This window comes from Myxocyprinus asiaticus, chromosome 8 (genome assembly GCF_019703515.2).
Source record: "Myxocyprinus asiaticus isolate MX2 ecotype Aquarium Trade chromosome 8, UBuf_Myxa_2, whole genome shotgun sequence".
NCBI lineage: Eukaryota > Metazoa > Chordata > Actinopteri > Cypriniformes > Catostomidae > Myxocyprinus > Myxocyprinus asiaticus.
Window position 1 is genome coordinate 50,767,466 of NC_059351.1, and position 20,982 is coordinate 50,788,447.

At 39.1% G+C, this 20,982-nt stretch overlaps 1 protein-coding gene across 1 annotated transcript in view; it reads left to right on the plus strand.

Moving 5' to 3' along the window:
• Positions 1 to 20,982, plus strand: part of tsc2 (TSC complex subunit 2) — a 63,451-nt gene that overhangs the window by 27,566 nt on the left and 14,903 nt on the right. Inside the window, exons 27-32 of the mRNA XM_051705746.1 lie at positions 7,204 to 7,365; positions 8,100 to 8,255; positions 10,414 to 10,526; positions 11,218 to 11,472; positions 12,785 to 12,985; positions 17,016 to 17,084. Of these exons, the coding sequence (XP_051561706.1) occupies positions 7,204 to 7,365; positions 8,100 to 8,255; positions 10,414 to 10,526; positions 11,218 to 11,472; positions 12,785 to 12,985; positions 17,016 to 17,084 (956 nt within the window). The remainder of the gene's footprint in view (positions 1 to 7,203; positions 7,366 to 8,099; positions 8,256 to 10,413; positions 10,527 to 11,217; positions 11,473 to 12,784; positions 12,986 to 17,015; positions 17,085 to 20,982) is intronic.

A 20,982-nucleotide genomic window follows, 5' to 3' on the forward strand; every position in this document is an offset into this window, starting at 1 on the left:
AGGGAGTGGGTGACATTCACATGATATACGTCTTGATTTTCTCTCTTTGCTTTTTTTTTTTTTTTTAATTGGATGTGCAGCAGTAATTTGACTCCCAAACACTAGGGGGCGCATATCACTTGCTCAGCTTGCTGCTTGTCTGGGCCTGCTTTACATTCACTTATTCAGTGCCATGAAACTACATCATATTTACACACTTTTTAGACATGTTCCAGGTAAAGTATCCATCATTGTTTTATTAGGTTTATTTGTAATCATGAACACTGGTATCAAAGTTGTTCAATGGCGAAAAACATTGCAAGCAGAAAATGATTCACTGAAACCTTCTTCAAATGCCATTTCAAGTTTCTCATTATTTTGGCAGCCCTAAAAGGAATAGTTTACCCAAAAGTGAAAATTCTGTCTTCATTTACTCACCCTCGTATTGTTTCAGACCAGTATGGCTCTTCGGTGGAACACGGAATGAGAAATTCTTAATGTTGACCCTGATGTTTTCCATATAATGAAAGCATGTAGTGATGTGGGGCTTTCAAGCTTTAGAACTCCAGAAATGTTGTCGATATGAAAAGTGCAATATATTACAAGTCTTCTGAAGAGGAACAGGCCCAAATTGAAGTCGATAATCGTTGAAAATCTTGCCATTCGCCATATCATTCAAATCTCATTTGTGCTTTTGTTTACTTATACTTGGCTGTAAAGACGTGTCACACCATATTTGTTGTCACTGAATGCCAGATGGCACTGGATCTCGCATGTCTCATAACCAAACATGACGCGCAGAGTTGCACATTTACTTTTCCTTAGAATTCAGTTGGGTCCGATCATTCAGGACCATAGTCAGAATAATTTGATGCACATTCTGTTTAATGGGTTGTACTCATGTCAATCATTCAGCCCTCAAAATATTCAAAACACACCTTTCCAAACAATTTCCAATGGACTGATAAACTCCAGAAAACATTGTTTGTGACATTTAAGACTGTAAAACCTATGAAACAGGCTGTGTGTCAATCCCTTAGTCTCCTGTTTTCATTCACAGATGAAGTATGGCGTCTACTCGAGGACATGTTACAGCACCGAACGTGAACAGCAGAGGGCATTGTACAATCAGACAAGATTTAAAACAGCATCTTGGCAGAGGAAAAACATTAAGTAAATTTCACTCTCAACGTCTGTTTCTCTTTATGCAGTGCATCTGATTATCATAAATTCTATTAATCGGTTCAACACCCTCCAGCTGCAGGATGGTAATGAATATGCTGTTTTCTTCACTTTTAGAATATTGGTCTCATCTATTAAAGAAGCAAATCTCTTCCTAGTCATTGGTTTACTAAAAGCCTGAAGGAATTCTGTTCCAAGGAATTTTGTGTAGCTAAATTCAAATGTCCTCCGATTTAACTTGTTTTGTTTTTTTATATTATAGGCCAGGGATAGGTACCACTTATCACACTAATATTAATGAATGTTATAGGTGCTGTAAGTAACTTTTTATATTTTGTGGAATACCGCACATAAAATGTTGCTGCTACTTGACAGATTTGACTAAAATGGGTGTCTTCATAAAGCAGTTAGTAGATATCCTTTAAAGATTTAAACATTGTCTTGTGTCCTTTTGATTAAACACAAACTCTCCTCCTCCATTTCAGATTTATATTAAGTGCTGTCATTTCTTAATGCATCAATAGAGATAAATTATACAGACAAACCGCATCATATACTCCACGCATTAAATGGCTTCAGATCATTCGTCTGCATCTAATAGTGATGATGGGAAAGCATTACGTGCATTTGAAGAGCCAGCGAACAGTGAAACATTTTCTGTACTTTCACGGCAGTGAACAGAGGTTTATCATTAAAATTATACCTTTGAAAATGATCTACCGTCTAAAAAGGAAAGTTTTATGAAGGCAGGGTTTGATATTCTGATCAGCTGTATTTGCTGTATTCATACATTTTAAGCTGGATTTCGAGATTGGGCGTCCACTTCAGTAGATCAAACGACTACTGAATGCCAAGCGTACATATACAAACTGGGACTTAGTGTGTTTTGTGAGCTTTTAAAGCATTCTCTACCAGTTTATCATTGTTTGTGAGGTGAAGTCATGTTTTTAGCGTGAAAGTTCTGTAATGCTATTATGTCGTTATGCAACAGTCGAATCAGATAACAATGCAAGACCTGCAGTTGTCATCAAGAGCCAAGCATGTGTGTTTACGTTAGTTTGTCAAAGTGCTGTAAATGTGTAGATACTAGGAATGTGAGTGTGTTGACTTAAGTGAGAACTGTAACTATTTAACTACATTTGTGCATTTTGAGTGGTGCTTGCCTGAGGCTCCACCACCCACGATAATAGGGTGCTGTGGGTGATTGCCAGGGCATTGCTTCGCAGTTGTGTATGGTGTTCAGTGTGGATTTTAGTGTGTTGCATTTGCTAAGGTGTTCAGAGCATTTTTATAGCATTCTGCTATGCAGTTGTTGAGGTGTTCGGGTTGGCTTTTAATGTGTTGCAATGCAGTTGTTAGTGTTCAGAGTTTAGTGTGTTGCTTCTAGAGATGCTACCTGTCCCGTAAAAAAAGAAAAAAAAAAGTGTGTGTATGTGTATATTTTATATATGTGTATATTTTTTATATATATATATATATATATATATATATATATATATATATATATATATATATATATAATATATTGTCTGATGGCGTCACGGCAAAATCATTGAAGATCATTAATTTATTGTTGATATTTGTTGAACATTTTTGCTACAGTGGATAAGTGACTGTCTAAAATGTCCACACATTGTGCTAAAACTGTCAAGGGAGAGTGAATTTTAGTGTTGTTATGCAGTTGCTAAGATGTTCAGAGTGGATTTTAGTGTGTTGCTATGCAGTTGTTGAGGTGTTCAGAGTGGATTTTAGTGTGTTGCTATGCAGCTGTTGAGGTGTTCAGGATGGATTTTAGTATGTTGCTATGCAGTTGCTGAGGTGTTCAGAGTGGATTTTAGTGTGTTGCTATGCAGTTGCTAAGATGTTCAGAGTGGATTTTAGTGTGTTGCTATGCAGTTGTTGAGGTGTTCAGAGTGGATTTTAGTGTGTTGCTATGCAGTTGCTAAGATGTTCAGAGTGGATTTTAGTGTGTTGCTATGCAGTTGCTGAGGTGTTCAGAGTGGATTTTAGTGTGTTGCTATGCAGTTGCTGAGGTGTTCAGAGTGGATTTTAGTATGTTGCTATGCAGTTGCTGAGGTGTTCAGAGTGGATTTTAGTGTGTTGCTATGCAGTTGCTAAGATGTTCAGAGTGGATTTTAGTGTGTTGCTATGCAGTTGTTGAGGTGTTCAGAGTGGATTTTAGTGTGTTGCTATGCAGTTGCTGAGGTGTTCAGAGTGGATTTTAGTGTGTTGCTATGCAGTTGTTGAGGTGTTCAGAGTGGATTTTAGTGTGTTGCTATGCAGTTGCTAAGATGTTCAGAGTGGATTTTAGTGTGTTGCTATGCAGTTGCTAAGATGTTCAGAGTGGATTTTAGTGTGTTGCTATGCAGTTGCTAAGATGTTCAGAGTGGATTTTAGTGTGTTGCTATGCAGTTGCTAAGATGTTCAGAGTGGATTTTAGTGTGTTGCTATGCAGTTGCTAAGATGTTCAGAGTGGATTTTAGTGTGTTGCTATGCAGTTGTTGAGGTGTTCAGAGTGGATTTTAGTGTGTTGCTATGCAGTTGCTAAGATGTTCAGAGTGGATTTTAGTGTGTTGCTATGCAGTTGCTAAGATGTTCAGAGTGGATTTTAGTGTGTTGCTATGCAGTTGCTAAGATGTTCAGAGTGGATTTTAGTGTGTTGCTATGCAGTTGCTAAGATGTTCAGAGTGGCTTTTAGTGAGAACAATAAACGTGACTAAATTACATGTTTATTGTTAACAAGCATAATTTGTACTATTTACAAGTATTTACGTTGATATGTGGAACAACCCTTGCAAAAAAATCTAGAGTTCTGGCAAACTAGCCGCAAACTTGCCACAAAGTTGCCACTCATTATTTTCTCATGGAGATGAGTTTGCGATTCAGCACATATGTTTGCAGCTCTTCACCGGTAGTGTGAACCAGCAGCAAACCTTTGGCGACAATGGACAATTTGCTGCAAAGCTTATTTGCATTTGAAAATTATCAGTTGCAAATTTGCCATGAACTCTTGATTTTTGTAAGGGTGCTAAAGTTAAGAATAGTGATGGTTCAGGGAGCGTCTGATAGAAGTGTTGAATGGCTTCTTTACGTCATGCTATGTGTGATCTCGTCTTTGCACACATCACATGGAACGAGTCAAACCAAACTTTTACTCTCAACACACAGTAACAGCATCTCAACGCTGAACCTCTTTGCCACTATACTAGCCATTCATGTTGAGCGAAATGGGAACATTTACCAGCCGGTGGCCAATCACAGACATTTTTAGTCACATAGCTTATAATTAACTTGCATTGTGGAGTGTTGCTGCATAGACTGAAAGATCTAAGAATCTTATATCTCATATTGAGAACGTTCAAGTGAAGATTGTGATGCTTTGGAAAACGTATAACTTACCTATCCCTAGTTTCTAGTGTGTTACTGTGCAGTTGTTAGGGTAGCATCATTATAAAAAAATTAATTACCACAGAATTCTGCAATTGACCAAATGGATTCAAGTGTTTTATAGAGCAGTTTAATAATAAAAGTGGTGCTCTATAAAAGCACCAGTAGTAAAAAGTGAGAGGAGAAATCTGCAGAGAGAAAATATGTATTCAAAGATTTTTCTCTTGTAGTTTGCTGCTATTTACTAATTGCCAGCATTGTTTTGCAGACACCACACGTCTTCAAGGACTGTAACATTGTGGTTCTCGGAGTCTGCGTCGATGAAACTTTCTCGTCAACATTGACAGTGATGTGCGATTTTGAAAGTTTTGTTTGTGTAGTGTTAGTGGATGAAGATGATGTGAGCTCTGGGCTTGATTTCCCCTGGGATGTGGTTGCCGTGGTTACAGGAGGACAAAATGCTGATAGCTGTCTTAGATTAATGCCATCACCTGGATAATCGGACTGCTCTCCACAGGGATCTGAGTGTGAGTGTGTGTATTCGGGTGAAACACATGAAGTGGTGCCTCAGACTGGCTGCTAAACTTTTCCAGGGGCTTGTGTGTCTGTGTGTGCGTGTTCCAAGCGGCCTAGATGTGTATTATCACCCTGTCAGTCTCTGTTTCTCTCTCTCCTGCTCAAGATTGTGTTTTACACACTTTAATCAAGTCCCAGTTTTGTATGTGTTAGAGAAACCTAAAAGTATGAGAAAAAGAGACAGAGTGCATGACCGAAGCGAAACATTGAAGGAATAGTTGAACCACGAATGAAAATTCTGTCATCATTTACTCACCCTCATGTATGATTTTTTTTTCTTCTTCTGTGAAACACAAAAGGAGGTATTTAGCTGAATGACAGAGCTGCTCTTTTTCGCACAATGACAGCGAATGGGGATGTCGAGCTCCAAAAATGATAGAAAACCACCATAAAAATATTTTAAAAGTAGACTTGTGTATTTCATGTGTTCTGTAGCCGTAGGATATCTTCGTAGCAAAAAAAACTGACAAAAAAAAATAACTATTCCCTGAAAATCTCAGCCAAAATGTACACTTCTGCATAATTAGATATGCCGCATCGTGATCGGTCACAAAACAAATGATTAAATGCAAAAGTGAGATTTAAGAAATTTTCACTGAATAAGAATTAATGTTTTTTGCTCCGTTCCCTTAATAGATGCTTTTGTGTGGTTTCAGAAGACTTGAAATATAGCACGCAAGTTGTATAAACTACTACTATTATTCTTTTATGGTGTTTCATTGTCATCTTGAGGCTTTGGAGTAAATAAATACAGACATTTTATTTTTGAGTGAACTATTACTGATTTGATTTATGAAAGAGAGAGTGTGTGTGTGTGTGTGTGTGTGTGTGTTTAACTGAATGCATGTGTTTCTTTGGGCCATTTAAACTATATGACAATTGCATTTCACCATGTGTCCTAACCAGTTATACGCGATAGAGCGACGCAAGTACGTGGCGCTGTGTAGTCCCACACCCAGTGAAATCTCATTGGTCCATAATACACATCCACTCTGATTGGTTGTGATTTTGTTGTTTCACACTATTCCACTTTCATTGAGGACAAAAAAATAATTGCTGAAAACTTAAATGGTTAGTTCACCCAAAAATGAAAATTCTCTCGTCATTTACTCACCCTCATGCCATCGCAGATGTGTATAAGTTTCCTTCCTCTGCTGAACACAAATGAATATCTCAGCTCTGTAGGTCCATACAGTGCAAGTGAATGGTGACTGAAGCTCCAAAAAGCACATAAAGGCAGCATAAAAGTAATCCTTACGACTCCAGTGGTTAAATCCATGTCTTCAGAAGTGATATGATAGGTGTGGGTGAGAAACAGATCAATATTTAAGTCCTATTTTACTGTAAATTTCCACTTTCGACCAGCCCTCCTCTGCGTGTAAATGAGAGGAACGAGTTCTTCTGTTTTTTGGTGACTTACATTGTTTGTGTATATCGACACCTACTGGGCAGGGAGGAGAAGGAAAAAAAAGGGAGGCTGGTGGTTGGTGACGATATGAACGAAGAATGCGAATCACCAAAAAACAAAAGAAGACCTCTCGTGAACGCGCATAGGAGGCCTTGTCAAAAATGGAGATTTATAGTAAAAAAGAAAATGAATATTGATTTGTTTCTCACCCACACCTATCATATTGAAACTGAAGAGTATTGTGGATTACTTTTATGCTGCCTTTATGTCCTTTTTGGAGCTTCAAAGTTTTGGTCACCATTCACTTGCATTGTATGGACCTACAGAGCTGAAATATTCTTCTAAAAACCTTCATTTGTGTTCTGCAGAAGACAGAAAGTCTTACAAATCTAGAATGGCATGAGAGTGAGTAAATGATGAGAGAATTTTCGTTTTTGGGTGAACTGTCCCTTTAAGTTGCGTTATGGCTGGTCAGGACACTGTTTCAGAGATTAGTGCCCATAACCATCACAACTGACCACTGGAATCAACTGGTAAGATCATATACATCAAATCTGAGCTGGTTGTGAATCTGGCCACTGTGTTCGAGTTCAAAACAAAGTGCCGTACAGTTGACCTCTGCCTGCTTTAACCCTGATACCTGTGTGACCCCTGACCCCCATCCTCCGCAGGATGCAGACATCCAGCACCACATGCAGTCTGGGCTCAGCTGATGAGAACGCTGTGATGCAGGCAGACGATGCATTAAAGACCGTCCACCTCGAGCTCACAGAGACCTGTCTGGACATGATGGCTCGATACGTGTTCTCTAACTTCTCTGCCCTGCCCAAGAGGTGTGTGTGAAAAGAATTCGAGCTATTGATAAATTAGTCTGACTGCCAGGCCAATATTTGTTCATTTTTTTTGGTCATAAATTGGCCGAAAACCTTGCCTGCTTTGCTGATTAACAGATGATTAACTTCTTAGTGCACATTTTTAATGTCAATTTTGTTTGTAAACAAGTTCTTATTTTGAAAAAGAAACGTTTCATTTATTTCAGCAGTTTAGTTTTCATATATTTATATCTGGTGCATAATATTCCCATGGATTAATATTTTTAGTTCAAATATATTTCAGTGCGTAAGGGGAAACTGTATATTTTAGGTGATGTATCTGGTCACCATTTTTTTTAAATTTCTATCTTTTTTTTTTATTTATTTTTTTACCCTTTTATATCACCTTTTAATACCAATATTCCATTACTCACAATAAATATGAGCTCATAAAAGCTACATGCATGCAATAGAAATTTGGCAATTTTGTCTTGGATGTCATCTACCCATATAATAAAATTTAAAAATAGGATATGATATCGGGCAACGGCCACCATGCTTTCTGAATAGCGGCCATTGTAAAACCAAATTGTTCACACACAACTCTAACTATTGGTTGACCGATATGTTTTCTTCAATTGCCAGTCGCCAGTGCCTTGCATAATACTTTTGTGTGGTCATTTGTTTTTTAAAATATTGCAACAGTACAATTAAAAACTTATCAAAGATGGATGTATTCTGTCTTTCTCTTTCAGGTCTCCAATTGCAGAGTTCTTGTTAGCAGGTGGACCCAGTATGACGTGGCTGGTTGGGAATAAATTGGTCACCATAACAACCAGTGGCGGGTCTCGAACCCAAGCCCTGTTGGGTCTGGACATGACAGAGAGGCCCGGAGGAGGAGAAATGACCAGGTTACAAACATTTACACACACGTTTTTTGTTTTTTTCACTTACAAAAAAGTACCATGGTATTACCGTCTGAAGCCATCACTGTACACATTTTTTGTAAGGGATGTCATTGAGAGGACTTCCTTGAAGGAGTGAATATAAGCAAATTATAGTGTATTTAAACTATCCCTAACATAAAACTTTTGCCATTTTATTACATATGAATTAAGACATTTTCTTTTAGGGGCATCCCCACAAAGTGGTTTGACCAGTTTTTGTTGTTCTACTGGGGACAGATATTTCATTCCCACATGTCTATTCATACACTAAATAAATTCTGACGTGTAACGGCATCTGCAAGCATGTACACTGGGATCGGGGGCAAGTGTATTTGTCTGCGTCTCTCAACACAACAAGAAACAGCACCTACATGATACGCCCACTCCAAGTAACGCCCCCATAGGATCTCAAAGTGATTCTTTTAAAGGAATACTTCACCCAAATATGAAAATACTCTCATTTACTCACCCTCATGCCATCCCAGATGTGTATGACTTTCTTTCTTCTGCAGAACACAAAGATTTTAGAGATAAAATGTCTCAGCTCTGTTGGTCCATACAATGCAAGTGAATGGTGACCAGAACTTTTTAGCTCCAAAAATCACATAAAGGAAATATAAAAGTAATCCATACGACTCCAGTGTTTAAATCCATGATTTCAGAAATGATATGATAGGTATGGGTGAGAAACAGGTCAATGTTTAAGTCCTTTTTTTTACTTTAAATCTCCACTTTAACTTTAACTTTCAGATGTGAAACTGAACAGGCACCACATGTGACTTTCAGATGTAAAAGTGAAAGTGGAGATTTAGAGTAAAAAATGGACTTACATTTTTATCTGTTTCTCACCCACACCTGTGTTCTGCTGAAGAAAGAAAGTCATACACATCTGGGATGGCATGAGGGTGAGTAAATGATGAGAGAGTTTTCATTTTTGGGTGAATATCCCTTTAACTGAAAGAACTTTTAAAATCCTATGTAATTGCTGTATAATTCATGCTGTCTTAACTGTGTAAATATGACCTAGAATACCTTTTAAATTATGTCACAAATCATAATATTAAACCGAAGATATAAATAGTGAAATTAAACATATATGTTCTGTTTTCTTCAGTTTGCTCACAAGCTAACCGGTTAGGCTATTAGCTTAGCATACTGCTGGCTGCTTCTCCTGTTCAATTTCATCACATTTCTCCTCACTGTCGCCACCAAGTGATATGGCGGAATGGTTGTATTCAATAGAACTTTTAAGTTGCTGTATATTTAATAATTTTACAAACTTTTAATTTTGTATTCTTTCTGGTTAGGGATAAGGGAAGGTTTAGGGTTTCTGCAGGACTCCAATTAAACTCAACAAACACAACGTAAAAATGTGATGTCCAACCATTGCAAGATTTCAGCAAGTTTTTTTTTTAAGGGGGCATAACTTTTAGTTGTCTTGCAGATGCAGACAGACCCTTCTCATCGAGGGCACTGGGGAACAGACTGTTTTGATTTCCTCCCCTTTTCTCCCCAATTTGGAATGCCCAATTTCCAATGCGCTCTAAGTCGTCGTGGTGGTGTAGTGACTCGCCTCAATCCGGGTGGCGGAGGAGGAATCTCAGTTGCCTCCGCGTCTGAGACCGTCAATCCGCGCATCTTATCACGTGGCTTGTTGAGCGAGTTACCACGGAGACATAGCGCGTGTGGAGGCTCCACGCTGTTCTCCGCGGCATCAATGCACAACTCGCCACGCGCCCTACAGAGAGTGAGAACCACATTATAGCGACCACGAGGAGGTTACCCCATGTGACTCTACCCTCCTTAGCAACCGGGCCAATTTGGTTGCTTAGGAGACCTGGCTGGAGTCACTCAGCACGCCCTGGATTCAAACTCTCAACTCCAGGGGTGGTAGTCAGCATCTTTACTCGCTGAGCTACACAGGACCCCTGGAACAGACTTTTTAAAGTATTATGAGATATTTATTAATATGAATAAGCTGGACGCTTTGTCCAAGTGATGTCAACTCATTTTGGAAGCAGTAATTGGTCTGGGTCATTTAAGGAAATCCCAAGAGAGAAATAAGGATGGAAAACATGAAAACAATCACAAACCATAATGTTCTCTCTGCTTCCCCCTCCAGGTCAGACCCGTCTCTGCACACCCGCCAGACCAAAGAGGCTCCAGCTAAACTGGAGTCTCAGTCCAGCCAACATATCAACACCACCACTCGCACCCGAGTCCGCTCCATATCAGGTGCTTATACACAAACACACTCAAACTTATGATCTGCTGCCAGATTCAATAAAGGAGCCACATCGTAACACTTTTATATCTTTGTTTTCTTTAAATTCTGCTTACAATCTTAGTCAAGGTTTCTTCGTCCAAAAAAAAAAAAGTTTTTTATGACAGTTTTCCACACTCTCTTTGACAATCAAATGAGCTGTTTTTGCTACTGTACCTGTATAGAAAAAGTTCACCCAAAAAAGAAATTCTCTCATCATTTACTCGCCCTCATGCCATCCCAGATGTGTACGACTTTTTTCTTTTGCAGAACACAAATGAAGATTTTTAGAAGAATATTTCAGGTCTGTTGGTCCATACAATGCAAGTGAATGGTGACAAAAACTTTGAAGCTCCAAAAAGCATATAAAGGCAGCATAAAAGTAATCAATACGACTCCAGTGGTTTAATGCGTGTCTTCTGAAGCGATCTAATAGATTTTAGATGAGAACAGACCAAAATATAACTTTTTCCACTATAGATCTTGACATCAGCAGTCTCCTTGGCAATCATGAGTTCAAGCTCGATTACACTTCCTAGCACCATCTAGGCGTCAAGCACTAGGAAGTGAAAATTGAGTTTGAACTTTTATTTTAAAAGTGTACGAAAAATTTTGTTTTGGATTTATGACCCCTTCAAGTGCTCAATTTTATTTTCTCTCAAGGTGGTCATGCACTGCGTCTTGGCCCGGCTCAAAGTCTGAGCCCCCTGGTGGCGTCTCCTGAAGGGGAGTACAGTGGCCCCCTGCCTCCGCCTGGCCCCCTGCTGGAGGTCCTGGGGTCCCAGAGGGGAGGAGAAGACCACTTCCCACCCTCCACCTCTCACTCCTCCCCTCCGCTCAAAGACAAGTCCAGTCTGGCAGAGTTTGTGCCCATGTTGACGCAGGGCTGGGCAGAGATCTTCATCCGAAGACCTTCAGGTACCACCACAGATGCAAGCGTGTGTACTTGAAGGGATAGTCCACCCCATAATTATAATTCTCTCATTATTTACTCATCCTCATGTCATTGCAAACCTATGTGACTTACCTATGTCCTTGGAACACACAGACCAACATTTAAGTCATTAAACTACTTTTATGGTGCTTTTGAGGTGCTGTTTTGTCAGTTGTGTTCCATGGGAGAAATTTAGTCATTCAGGTTTGCAATGAAGGTGAGTAAAAAAATTACATAATTGTCATTTTTGAGTCAACTATTCTTTTAATATGCCTAAAATATCCCAGACACACTCACACTCTCATTAACAATTGCATGCATTACCTCTGTGACCTTGGCACGGACCGTAATTATCACCCACACGCTCTCAATTATGACACATTTGTGCATGGCACTGAAATTTAATCATATTAACTTTATTCCAAGGGCGTTTCAGTGGCACATGGGCTCGCACGCTCAAACACACACACACACACACACACAGGTGCAGAGGCTGTGATGCCATTTTGATAGTTTTATATTAGTTTGACTCACACCTGCCATGCCCACAGGCCTAATTCTCCTCAACTCATTCCTTTCACTAAATGAAGAATAGCTTGCAAGCATTTCACTGCATTTGTCGCATTAATTGCGACGTGTCCTTGGATGCTTTCTTCTTGGCTAATAACAGAAGACGGGATGCTTTAAAAATCTTTAAGAGTCTTGTTTCTTTTTGTTGTTTTGCTCCTCTTTGTCTCCATCAGGACTCAGAGAGATGGAAATGACTGATGTAACAGTGTTTAAGTGTTTCTCTTCTCCCTGCAGTAAATTATCTTCACCCAGAGTAGTTCTGGTAGTATTTTTTCCAAAGTAGTTTTGCTGTTTCTGCCTTTCTTGTCAAAGGTGCTGATATGTGGGAGCGATATAAAAATGCGGTGATATGTAAGGCAGAAAAACTAGATCACTCCGATGTAGCATGCTTATATGTTAAAAGCTTTGCTTTGCTGATTAGAAACCGGAGCGATTAATGCATCGCTTGCTTATCGAGACATGGAATGTTCATCGCTTGTTGCAGTCATGGCTGCAAAAGACACTACTCTTCAGCAGACCATTTTAATCTCTTTGATTTGATTCGATTATGTCCGCGACAGCCATGTAATATGTTGCAATTCTGATAAAAGTTACAGGCCAACTGGCATTTAATATACTCGCTAAATCCAATATTTACTGTCATTTGGCACTTGCCGAGTGTTGTTATGGGACCCTGTTTGTGTGTGTGTGTGTGTGTGTCACTCTGATAATGGTCTCTCCCCTCAGGTAACACCAGCTGGCTGATGTGTCTGGAGAATCCTCCGAGCCCATTCTCTTCCGAACTGGGCAATCTGCCCCTACAGGAGCTCTCCAGTGTTCTGATGGCCATGGATGGGGTGAAAGAACCCCAGACTGATGCCAGTGTTGCCCCCGCTGATGCCCCCCAGCCTCAGAGCAAACCCTGCCTCATCCAGCGCTCCAACACAGGTGAGCCACTCTCCTGCACACCTGTATATACAGTAAGTGTTTAAGACAGGTGTGACGGATGAGAGTGGACAAGACCTCAAGTTAACATCTGAAAGGATTAATTTCTCAAATAGTGTGATATTAAACAATTTGCTATGCATCTGATGCGGTCCATAACAGCTTAGGGAAGCTTTAGTTGGGAGTGTAACAACTAAAGTGATCAAATTAACTGTTCTTTTGATGTATTTATCTACTAATGTGCATAATAGTTTCTTTTGTCTTTAAAACTTGCCTGGGGTACCATGAATTAATCTCATTGGTAAACTGGCCAATCAGAATGGATATTCAAATGACACAATGTTTTTGCTTCCATCTAAAATGCGGCCCAAAAAAGATAGATTTATAAATTAGATGAAGTCTAAAGTATAAGGATCTCAAAAGGTGAAAGAGAGAATGACAGAGTCATCAAAATTCTACTTTAAAGACCCCTTAAACTCTGTAGACCCAGGGGGGGGTGCTTTATCGCAAATTTTGTTTCCACTTAAAATATTAAAGTCCCTGTATACATAGGTCAGGCATTTGAGGTATCGTTTGAAAGCTTAGAATCTGAACTTTTCAGAGAATACCATCACTTTTGCATTTGTTACACAGTAACAAAAAAAAATAAAAATACGGCCTGAAAACATTTGCCTTGCAAATTAGCGCCCCTAGAGGTAAAGGGGTAGAAATATTAATTTGAATATAAAAGTCTTTCACATGGCACTTGGACAACTCATACAGTATATCAAATAAAAGCTCTCATTCTCAGGAATGTGACTTTACAGTTTATTATGTTGCCCTAATACCACAGTTCAGAATCACAAAATGATATATGATTTCTGTAAGTCATCAAATACATATGTCTCTTTTATGCACAGATTATTGCTGCTGTAAGCCCCAAATAACTAAAGACTTCTGTTTTTATCTTAGGCAGTTGTCTTAAAAAATGAGCCATTTTATACTTGTCTCTGAGCTTGTTTGGCTGGATAATCCAATGTTATATCTTAGATGTCCAGAACAAAATATGCTATCCAGCAGGAAATGCATGCTAAACTAATCATCATAAAAATATGTTTTCGACTACTGATGATAAAATGTTATATATCTCAGCTTTATAATGACACCTAGATTGAGCTTCTAGTCCACTCAGAGGCCGAGATATTCAATGAAGCGATGAGGGTGATGCGTAAGCTGAAAATTAGACTGAATGTCTATGGATGAGAAACTCTGAAGGCTAAAATGTTTTGGAGCGCCACCTACATTTAAAATGATTTTTTCTAGTACTTGCTGCTGTCCAGTGGAACAAAATAAGACTTTTCAAAGTGAGATGGCGTGAACAGAACCAGAATTACATGCTTACAAATTTGGGACAACAGAAATATAATATGTTTATCATAACTTTATAAACGCACACAATATTATTTATGAATTATTTATTATTTGGGGGGTTTTCTGAAAAAATTAGACCAATTTTTTTTTTCCATTTAGTCCACAGTGTGTGTGAATGGTGAGCTTTTAAATTTGAGTGTGAAAAATTGCAGGCGGAAGCCCAAAAAAAACGCATCAGAGTTTGAGTTAAAAGAATGGAGTAGAAATATGTGCGTAGATGTTAGATGTAAAAGATGTTGTATTGATCATACAATAAACAGTAACTTGCTAAATACACAATGGGTGGGTAGCACCAACAAGAATTAATCTTAAATTTAGATTAAATCAAGGTTTATCTGATAATTTTGTTGCACCAAACTTTAAACCTTGTTTAAAAATAATCAGGGTTACATTTTAACCATCGATTTGATCCTGATTTAAAGTTTACATTAAATCTGACTTAACTTTAATCCTGTTAACTTTAAAACTCTTATTTACATCTCAGTTAGGGTTTAACATTAAACTTGCAGCTGAGGTGGTTTAAACAAAAAACGGACCTACAATTAAACATGAATGACTAGGTAAACTAACCGTGAAAGTGCCGTTTATCATATTATTTATGTTTATTATGGTCCGAAATGTTGGGCTGTTGGCCGCAATGTGTGCTTTCAAATTTGGTGTGCGAGTGCGGCGGCTCGTCTCAGTGGCAGTGCGATTACCCGCTTCCCCATCCTTTACATGCAGAGACACCGGACAGAGACGGGTCTCTCGAGGAGAAGCGAGAGTAAATCATAATTTCAGCATTTAACAAGAACGGTTACAGGTGATCTTTATTGATCTCCTCCTCTCTTATACTCGTTTCAGTCATCAGTCATGGGCTGTTCATTTCTGGCCACAATAGTGGTGCTGACGAAGGGAGGCGGTTGATCTGAGACCTGTGTGGTCTTTTTTTTTTATTTTTTTATTATGATGCCATATTTTTAAAGCTTGTGACATTGTACCCGCTGCTGTGACATTTTCTTAACCTCCTTGATCGGCCCTGTGTACTAACAATCTACAGCTAAATTCAGTATCTATCATGGCGGTCAAAATTTATAGCAGGTGACTGTTTTAATCACAGGTTAAAAGATTAATCTCTGATTTGTTAAATCGTATTTAAAATTAAGTGGTGCAACACAACTCAAATTAAAATAAAACTTGGATCAACAAACCCTGGATTAGCTCTAAACGCTGCTTAATTTAATCCTTATTGGTGCAACCCACCCATTGACTTAAACTCAGTTTTACTGAATCTCAAGTCATTTGATGCAGCAATTTGTCTTTGTGGTTGTTTATTAAAGTTTCAATACAAGTTAAGCTCAACTGACTGTATTTATGGCATATTGTTGATTACCACAAAAAATAATTTAGACTCATCCCTCCTTTTCTTTAAAAAAAGCAAAAATCTGGGTTATATTACAATGGAAGTTAATGGGCCCAATTCATAGATTTTAAAATACTCACCGTTTCAAAAGTATAGACACAAGATGTAAACAATATGCGTGTTAACATGATTTTTGTGTGATATTATCAGCCTGGTCTCATGAAATTAACGTGAACGTTGCAAAAGTTTTGCAAAACTGTAATTACATGCTTCATAACACGTTTGCCTGCACTTTCCAAGTGAAATGTCCAGCAGGGGGCGCCAAAACTGAGCAAAATGAGGTTGTAATCAGACAAGGTTTTTAAGGTGAATTTTAGATTGAGGTTTTAATAAGTAAAACGTTATCCTAAACCTAACCAGTGGTGTCCGAAAAGGTAAATGGTAAAAGGTAAATCCTTACCCTTAACCAACACAACCTTAACCGATAGTGTTTTAAAATGCAAATTGAAAATGAAAAAGATAATAACAAATTTACTGAAGCAACCATGTCATTTCGTGTCGCTTCTGTGCCACTTTTACTTTTGTGTGTGGGACTGGACTCGAACGCAGTCGTCGTCCAACGTTCAGTCAGGTGAGCTACCAAGCAAGCTAATGTTATTGAAATAAGTGTGTACATTTAGGTAGGTCTATAGTGTTAAAACGGATAATTTTTCAAATCATGCGTTAAAGTGTTTTGATATCATAACATAGCGGGGGGTGAGTAATAGACAGTGTTGGGTGTAATGCATTGCTAAATAATTAATTACTGTAATTAAATTACTTTTTCGTTGAAAAAAGTAAGGGATTACTCTTTCAGTAATTTAATTACAGTTACCACAGTTTTTTGTGGTTATCTACAAAATGCTGTTGTCGATTTGAGCTTAACTTGTATTGAGCCCAGAATATTCCTTTAAAGCTGTATTTGGAAGAAGTCCTATTAAAAAATAACATCATAAATAAATCAGTGAGCTCTGCATGGACCTAATCATTTAAAGTGAACGCCACAGAATTATTAAAAATACTATTGTGTGATATAACATTCACAACACCATTTATTTTTATTGCAAACCCTTTCAGATACCTCTCATTCTGTTGTCAGTGGGCAGCCATTTTCTCATTAATCTGTTATTATTCAGTTTGCTACTCTTATATTATTTTACCATCCTTGTCATCTCAGTCCATGTTTTGTTGATTGGTTGCCATGTGTTGGTTTTTGTGTGTGTGCTGGGTGTGATGCTGCAGTGGGCGCTCTCAGCTCTCTCTGCCCCCCCGATACACCTGGCAGGTTACACAGAAGTATTTCCTGGGCAGGTAGATATCTCTCACCTGTGTGTGTATGTTGCCTTGAGCACATACACACACTGTGTGATGTTGTAGAGTGTTTCTTTAGCTTTGTGTCTTTATTAATGCTCAACAATCCATAACAAACCAACTAATCAAGGATTTGGTCAACCAATTATTATACAATCCAAGAAGCAATGATGGAATTGACTCCTGATTTCATGATACTTTGATTTTTGTCTTGTCCAATGTCATTCACTCAAGCTGTTTTTACTTTCCTTTGCTCTCTTTCCTTTGTCTTTGAATTTGACATGAAAGGCATGTGTGAAGTTTAGACCTTGGTCTCACACAGAGCTGCTCTTAAATTCTCCATTTGAAACATTTTTATCCCTTTTAAAGCTGTCCAGCCTGTGCATGCTGATAATGCAATCCCATGTAGTGCAATTTTAATTAAAATAAAAGGCATACAGTATATGTAAATTATGATTAAAATATTATTATATTAAAATGTACTTTTTTTCCCAACTCATTGATTTAATATGCATCGTTGTATTTATGTTCCTGCTCTGGAATGGCTTAAGCAACCAAATTGGCCTGGTTGCTAGGGTGGGTAGAGTCACATGGGGTAACCTCCTCATGGTCGCTATAATGGGGTTCTTGCTCTCGGTGGGGAGCGTGGTGAGTTGTGTGTGGATGCCGCGGAGAATAGCGTGAAACCTCCACATGCGCTAGGTCTCCTCTCAACAAGCCACATGATAAGATGCGCGTATTGATGGTCTAAGATGGGGAGGCAACTGAGATTTGTCCTCCGCCACCCGGACTCAGGCGAGTCACTACGCCACCACGAGGACTTAGAGCGCATTGGGAATTGGGCATTCCAAATTGGGGAGAAAAGGGGGAAGAAAAAAAAACAATGCATGGTTTTAAAATCATGTATTGTTGAACCAGTTCTAATGTAAATAGGTAGACTGTTCCTCAATTTCGGGGCAGCTACTGCAAAAGCACGGTCACCCCTCAGCTTCAGTCTTGACCTAGGAACTGTCAGTAGCCTCTGATCTGAAGATCTAAGAGAACTCAGGGGATTGTGCTTATGTAAATGTCGGCCAGATAAGAGGGCGCTGATCCATTGAGGTATATAATTTAAAATCAATTCTATAACGAACCGGAAACCAGTGAAAAGAGCGTAAGATCGGGGGAAATATTTTCACACTTGGATGCACCCGTTAGCAGTCTGGCCGCAGCATTGTGGACCATTTGTAGTGTAGAATGGGATGCATGGCTAATTGCTATATAAAGGGAATTGCAATAGTCGAGTCGGGCAAAAATAAAGGCATGAATCACCTTTTCAATATCCTTAAAACAAAGAAAAGTCTTGACTTTAAGTCTTAAATGAAAAAAAAAAACTCTTTTTTTACAACAGAATTTATCTGTTTGTCAAACTTAAGGGCACTGTCAAACACAAAACCCAGATTTTTCACAGATGATTTATGGAAAGAAGCCAAATAGACTAGATTAAGATTGGGGGGGGACCGGAAATATCCGACGGCCCAAATATAATTGTTTCAGTTTTGCTATCATTTAGGCTTCAAAAAAATTGACATCCATGATTTCAAATCAGTTAGACAGTCCAGCAGGGGTTTTAGTGCATTTATTTCATTTATTTTCAGATGTAGATACATCTGGGTGTCGTCTGCATTAACAGTGAAATGAAACTCCATGTTTCTTAAAAACAGATCCTAATGGGAGCATTTACAAAGAAAACAGGACAGGGGTCAAGATTTAGCCCTGAGGAACCCCACAGGTAAGAGGAGCTGACACAAATGAGAATTCCCCAAGACGAACTGAAAAACTTCTATTTGTCAGACAGGATTTAAGCCAAATGAGAGCATTAAAATGAATCCCCACACACTGCTCAAGGCAAGAGATAAGGATACTGTGGTCTACAGTATCAAAAGCTGCGCTAAGATCTAATAAAATTAGGATCGCCGAGTTTCCTGAATCAACAGTTAAAAGTTTTAAAAATTTTATTCAGTGCCATATGTTCTAAAACCAGACTGTAATACTTCAAAAATGTTATTATTATCTAAGGAAGTCTGTAACTGTATGAGAACTGCTTTCTCCATTTATCTTTGAGGCAAAAGGTAATTTGGAGATAGGTCTAAAATTGGATAGAACTGTTGTGTCGAGTTTAGGTTTTTTAAGGAGGGGTTGCACTATAGCATGTTACTCTGGAACGGTCCTTGCAGCAAAACACTTATTAATTATGGACAGTATACTGGGTCCAACAGTGTCTAAGACTTGTTTCAGAAAACCTGATGGAAAACCGTCCGGGGGGAGGTAATAGCTTCAATTGACCAACAATTTTTGTAAAAGTAGAAAATGAAATGTGCTCAAATTGACATAAAACAGCAGAGCGCTTAGGTGGAACAGATGGATCACACGGAGGGGGTTGTATGTGCGATCTAACATCTGCAATCCTATCAACTAAGAAAGCTGTCACACATTGTAGGGGACATATTAGCAAACACATTAACAGAGGGATTTATAACAGAATTTATAGTGGAAAAAAGCACTCTAGGGTTATGACAGTTATTCGCGATAACATCAGAACAATTTTTAGTCCTTTGTTTTCTAGGAAGAGAAAGACTGTAAATGTTATACGCATATACACTGGTCAGCCACAACATTAAAACCACTGACTGGTGAAGTGAATAACATTGATTGTATTGTTACAGTGGCACCTGTCAAGGGGAGGGATATATTGGGCAGTAAGTGAACAGTCAGTTCTTGAATTTCATGTGTTGGAAACAGAAAAAATGGACAAGTGTAAGGATCTGAGTGACTTTGACATGGGCCAAATTGTGATGGCTAGACGACTGGGTCAGAGTATCTCCAAAACGGCAGGTCTTGTGGGGTGTTCCCGGTATGCAGTGGTTAGTACCCACCAAAAGTGGTCCAAAGAAGGACAACCGGTGAACCGGCGACAGCATCATGGGCGCCTAAGGCTCGTTGATGCGCATGGTGAGTGAAGGCTAGCCCGTCTGGTCTGATCCCACTGAAGAGCTACTGTAGCAAAAATGGCTGAAAAATGTAATGCTGGCTATGATAGAAAGGTGTCAGAACACACAGTGCATCGCAGCTTGCTGCGTATGGAGCTGCTGAGCCGCAGACCGGTCAGAGTGCCCATGCTGACCCCTGTCCACCGCCGTGAGCACCTACAATGGGCACGTGAGCGTCAGAACTGGACCATGGAGCAATGGAAGTAGGTGGCCTGGTCTGATGAATCACGTTTTCTTTTAGATCATGTGGATGGCCGGGAGTGTGTGCGTCGTTTACCTGGGGAAGAGATGGCAGTAGGATGCACTATGGGAAAAGGCAGGCCGGCGGAGGCAGTGTGATGCTCTGGGCAATGTTCTGCTGGGAAACCTCCGGTCCTGGCATTCATATGGATGTTACATGGACCATGAAGGCTCCACCTCGCAGCTTACAGGACTTAAAGGATCTGTTGCTAACATCTTGGTGCCAGATACCACAGGACACCTTCAGAGGGCTTGTGGAGTCCATGCCTCAACGGGTCAGAGCTGTTTTGGTGGCACGAGGGGGACCTAAATGATATTAGGCAGCTGGTTTTAATGTTGTGGCTGATCGGTGTATCTGCTGAAGGTTAAAACTTTTTGATTTTGATTGAAGTAGCATATAGAAAACTATCAGACATGAATTAAAAGACACAAAAGTACAGTTTAGATTATATTGGGTCTTTTAAAAGCAGCATGTTTCAAGCCTTTCAGTGTCAAATCTTGTATTGAACTGGCTTAATGTGTAAAACTCAATCATCTTGTGTGTGTGTGTTTGATCAAAGTGTCCTTGTGCAGTCTTGTTATTCAAATGGCCGTGCATGTACAGGAGAGTTTTATACTAATCATAGATG